This window comes from Babjeviella inositovora (assembly GCF_001661335.1).
Source record: "Babjeviella inositovora NRRL Y-12698 unplaced genomic scaffold BABINscaffold_15, whole genome shotgun sequence".
Lineage (NCBI taxonomy): Eukaryota > Fungi > Ascomycota > Pichiomycetes > Serinales > Babjeviella > Babjeviella inositovora.
Window position 1 is genome coordinate 1347 of NW_017566852.1, and position 5381 is coordinate 6727.

Below are 5381 nucleotides of genomic sequence, written 5' to 3' on the forward strand. Positions count from 1 at the left end.
ACCCACGTTCCCTCAAATATTCACCCACTTTGATACACCTCTTTCCTGGCTTGAACAGCTGAGGTGAGTGCCTGCATATAACCTCACTATGTAACCTACTATGTAGCTTACTATGAGAATATTATACCTAATGTATATCTACCAATATTGTTTTATTCACTTATATTATTATACCTCATGATTTAACTTCCTTATATCTACCTTTCTCGGCTTATTCAACCATATTCTATCAAATATTGGTTCAGTTTGATAGACCTTCTGCCCTGGCTTGAACTGCTGAGGTAAGTGCCTGCATATAAGCTTACTATGTAATTTACTATGTAATTTACTATGTGAACATATCATCTAGTGTATTCCAATCATCACAGTTTTATCTATCGTTATAATCGCTTTTAACAACATCATCCATTCTAATATAGCTATATCATCTTATTCAAGCATGTTCTCTCAAATATTCGTTCTGTTTGATTGACTTTCTTTCCTTGGTTAAACTGCTGAGGTAAGTGTCCGCATATAAGTTTACTATGTACTTTACTATGCACCTCACTATGTGCCTCACTATGTGCCTCACTATGTGCCTCACTATGTGCCTCACTATGTGTCTCACTATGTGCCTCACTATGTGCCTCACAGTGTACCTCACTGTGTGCTCACTATGTAACTTACTACGCTGTCCACTATGTGATCACCACATCGAATCTATCTCCACTAATACTACTTTACCTACTCTTATACTTACATTAAACAACTCCCTCCACCTTAACTTACCATCTTCACTTGCTTCATCAATTTTCGTTCATATATTTACCCACTTTGATGGACCTTCAGTTCCAGGTTAGGCCACTGAGGCAGGTTGCCTGCATATTATCCAGCTCATATACATACAGCTTACTTGGTGCAAACCCTCTCGTATGTTATCGCTATGAAGAAAGCCAATCTCAACCAACCTCAACCAGTCTTGTACATTCGCCGTTAGTGTATTCTTGATGGAAATTAAACTTCTTGAGGCTTTGCCTGGGTATAGCATCCCCTGGAAGCAATCAGTTAAGTGTGTTTGGCCCCTGACCGTCACGTGCCACTCAAAAAAATAAGGCAAGTAAAGCCCGTGCGGGGAAGCTCCGTAAATCTCGTAACCTTATTCATGCATCTATATTCTCGGCTATTCCGCTTCCTCCATTAGACCCAACTCTCAAAACTAAACCAAATTCTCAGGGGTAAACCAAACTCCCAAAACCAAACTCTCAAAACCACTCTCAGAAGTAAACCAAACTCTCAGAACCACTCTCAGAACTACTCTCAGAATCACTCTCAGAAGTAAACCAAACCCATTGCAATGTCTATTGAAGTCCCCTACACCAAGCTCGGAAAGTCGGGGTTGAAAATCTCCCGCATCATCGTCGGATGCATGTCCTATGGTACCAAGTCCTGGGACGACTGGGTCATCGAAGACGAAGAAGTCATTTTTGGCATCCTCAACAAGTGCTACGCCGCAGGTATCAGGACTTTTGACACCGCAGACGTCTATTCCAACGGCAAGTCCGAGGAACTCTTAGGAAAGTGGATCAAGCAGTTCAACATCCCGAGAGACCGGATTGTCATCTTGTCCAAGTGCTACTGCCCGGTGGATGCCATCACCCCAGGATTTAACTTTAAAACCATGGACAGCTTCCCTAAGATGGATTACATCAACTCGCAAGGCCTTTCCCGCAAACATATCTTTGACGCCGTAGAGGCCACGGTCCAAAGATTGGGAACCTACATGGATGTGTTGCAAGTGCATCGTTTGGACCAGGACACCCCCAGCGAGGAGATTATGAAGGCATTGCACGACGTTATCGGGTTGGGGCACACCCGGTACATTGGAGCCTCAACCATGAAGGCTACCGAGTTTGCCGAGTTGCAATTTGTGGCCGAGAAGAACGGCTGGACCAAGTTCATCTCCATGCAAAACTACTACAATTTGCTCTACCGCGAAGAAGAAAGAGAGATGATTCCATTCTGCAACCGGTCTGAGGTGGGGCTCATTCCGTGGTCACCCAATGCTAGAGGCATCTTGACTCGTCCTGCGTCTGCTCAGTCCGATAGAGCACAGTCCGATGGTTACATGGCTGTGTTGGGGTTGAAAAATTTGACAGAAGCCGATTTGGAAATCTTGAAGCGCGTGGAAGAGGTGGCCAAGGCCAAAAATACTTCAATGGCCACGATTGCCATCGCATGGGTATTGTCCAAGGGTGCCTCCCCTATCGTTGGGTTTTCGTCGGAGGCCAGAGTGGATGATACCCTCCAGGCATTCGCCGTGGCACTCGATGATACGGAGCTTGAGTACTTGGAGGCTGCTTACGAACCAAGACGCCCGATATAAGAACTGTGAGTGGATTTCTAAGCGTGGTCTTACATGGTTTGTAACTTTTGCCGAAAATTTGGTGGCCATAAGTCTCTGTGGTGTGTTTTGACGTGGATGTTTTGGAATTAGACCCAATAGTTCCACTAAAGATTCATGACGAGTTCCGCTTGATAAACGTGCTCTGCGCCTTGATACTGTGTATCCGCTCTCTATGCCTACTCTATATGTCTACTCTATATCTACTTTATATCTATTCTCTATGCCTACTCTATGTCTACTCTATATCTACTCTATGTCTACTCTATATCTACTCTATATCTATTCTATATCTACTCTCTATCTACTCTCTATCTACTCTGCATCTACTCTGCGCCTGTATCTACTCTATATCCACTCTGCGTCTTCTTTGCGTCTTCTCTGCATCTTTGAATTTTCTCTGGCTAACTCGTCTCATTCAACCAGACAATACTCTAGCCTCTTCGTGAACTACCCATACACTGGTGCATTATCTATTCACGACTCCTACGTTACGGCACCATCCACCCTTGGTCTATCTAGCTTCGAATAGCTTCTGACACATAGTCGTGTTTTTGGTAGAAAGCATGCCACCATGGTATGCCACGTATACCGTGCCAGACTACACCACTCACACAGCTCTATGGAACGCCATGGCCACACCCATAATCATTGTCAGTAACATCTGCCTTACTTCTAGTTACCAGTTGATAGTCCCTTGTCTATAATCAACCAAGGGTTACGTGGAATGACAGTACTCTCTATTTGTACGTGTTTACCACAGTACACTACGTAACTTACTACAGTACACTGCGTAACCTACTACAGCATACTACATAATCTATTACAGTACCTTACGTAACTTACCATTATAATTACACATCATTAAGCTACGTGTAGTGTTTATTTATTTGGTACGTTCCATGACCATAGCTATTCCTTTATTAATCCGCCTTCTATTTGGTATCAGCTGAGACAGTGGTACTCTACGTAGTATTTGAGCTTACCGTAGTAAGCGTGTAGCTGTCACGTGGTAGAGATCAATACCCTATATAAGGAGGTCGATCCCTCCCTCCTTTATCCTATGTACATTATATAAGTAACCAGTATTACTTATTACTATAAGTAGATATTCTACCCTTGAGGTAGAGATATACCACACTTACCGTACATTTTGCATGGATGATTTCACTCTAACCTTGTGTACTTGGCACTATGTGTCTATTAGAATACTGTGGACTTACCCCAACGCACTCGACTCATCTATACTTGACCCAAGACCTAATAGTCACCCCTTAGTAAGGTGAACAGCACCCGGAAGATTATCGTTTTAGTAATTGCACAAGATAGGACACATTCAACATTAGACATATAAAATATCATTCAAACACACTGCCAAACAATAAATCTGAATAAATCTGAATAAATCTGAAATCTGAAAAAAAAAGTAAACGTCAAGAAAAACGCGGTGGACCGCTCAATGGGGTATATTTGGTCGCAACAATTGCCACGTACAACCTAAAAGATCTTGGCATCGTTGAACTGTTTTAAAACACCATTGATAGCGGCCAACTTGGTGTCCGGAACGCTGCCCAGGTTCAAAACGTTACCGTAGTTGATCAACATCTTACCAAAGTCAGCACTTGTGTATCTCTTACCAATAGACCAAGAAGGAGCAGAACCCTGGGTAAGAATCTGGAGCTGGGTAGTACCATGCATAAGAGTTTTCAATTTGGATGCAGGCAATCTCTTGTTCGATTTGGCCGAGTTACCCCATGAAACCAACTGACTACCGGCATCGCTAATGGAGGTCTTGGAGATAGTAGGTGGAGCAATCTTGGCCATTCTGGAGTACGAATCACCAAGGGCATTCCAATTGAGGTTCCGCACATTGTTCCGCTGGAAGTCCCCACCGGCACCAATCAAGGCTTCAGCAACCTCCTCTATAGTCTCATAAGCAATAAAAATAACGTTAATACAGCATTCACAAACAGCTTCAATACACTCCAAACATTCTTGCAAGATGCTTTCGCCATGTCCAGAACCACCTTCACACTCATCACATTTCAAGTTAGCCAGCTTCATTCTTTGGCCAAGAGCGACCAAGTTGGTACCGAAGGCGTTAGTGTTGAAGCTCTGAGGGGTACCACCAGTAAGGGTGATGGCAACATCTTCGATGCCGTTAACAACACCAGAAACAAGGCCCCCAACCCAGGAGACCAAGCCTGCTTCTGGTTTTGGAGCGGCAACGGCGACGGCGATAGCCTGAGCCTGAGCCTGAGCCTCGGCCATTGGGGCAGCGAGGGCGGTGGAGACCAAGATAGTCGCAAGGGTGATGTTAGAGAATCTCATTGTAAGTTATTTGTTTGATGATGTAGGAAATAGGAAATGATTTCAAGAGGGGGATTTTACCCGTATTTATATTCTGAGAAACCATCTCACTTGGAGCTGCCCTCGCTTCTGTTCTGGGGATATTTTCCGCCTCACATACCAGTTCCTGGTGATAGCAAGTATCTTTGTTGATTATAATCGTGGGCTTTTCTAAACAAAATATGCTCAACACAGGCGGTTCATGGTTGGTTATTGTTTGGTTGGAACGTGCCAAGGCATTTTTTTTCAACTAGCTGTGTGTATCTTGTCACAGGCAAACGATTTGTGCCAGAAAAGACCAAATAGGCAGGTGGAATTCGCTTCTTTTAGGATCATTTGCAGGTGAGGTTCCTTATACCGCGTACCCGAGTCTGGCATACCTTGGATTATCCAGGGTGAACTCCTTTAATTGTCTTGGCGGAAAGCTATACATGCGTTCTCTGCTCAGGAAATGGCCATAATGGCTATTATTCAATTCACTTTTTAACGCATCCTTGCCTTTACCCCGTTTCAGATACACACCAGAGAGAGGTATGGGAGAGTAATCGCATGCTATTCGTACCCAAACTAACGCCCATTGTAGATAACACCCATTACAGGTAACACCCATTGCAGGTAACGCCTATTGCAGGTAACGCACATTGCAGGTAAC

General features: G+C 43.9%; 2 protein-coding genes across 2 annotated transcripts; one reads left to right on the top strand and one right to left on the bottom strand.

Annotated features, from left to right (window-relative positions):
• The first annotated feature begins 1166 nt into the window (after positions 1–1166).
• Positions 1167–2695, top strand: BABINDRAFT_163448 (aldo/keto reductase). The gene has a single exon (XM_019129917.1). The coding sequence runs from the start codon at positions 1334–1336 to the stop codon at positions 2360–2362; it is 1029 nt and encodes a 342-aa protein (XP_018982748.1). The 5' UTR covers positions 1167–1333; the 3' UTR covers positions 2363–2695.
• A 1056-nt stretch (positions 2696–3751) lies between these two features.
• BABINDRAFT_98166 (uncharacterized protein) lies at positions 3752–4771 on the bottom strand. Its single transcript, XM_019133024.1, has one exon. The coding sequence runs from the start codon at positions 4709–4711 to the stop codon at positions 3878–3880; it is 834 nt and encodes a 277-aa protein (XP_018982749.1). The 5' UTR covers positions 4712–4771; the 3' UTR covers positions 3752–3877.
• Positions 4772–5381: the final 610 nt, after the last annotated feature.

Bases quoted from the DNA above. Each gene is read 5' to 3' on its own strand.
- BABINDRAFT_163448 (XM_019129917.1), top strand. From the start codon at position 1,334: ATGTCTATTGAAGTCCCCTACACCAAGCTCGGAAAGTCGGGGTTGAAA.
- BABINDRAFT_98166 (XM_019133024.1), bottom strand. From the start codon at position 4,711: ATGAGATTCTCTAACATCACCCTTGCGACTATCTTGGTCTCCACCGCC.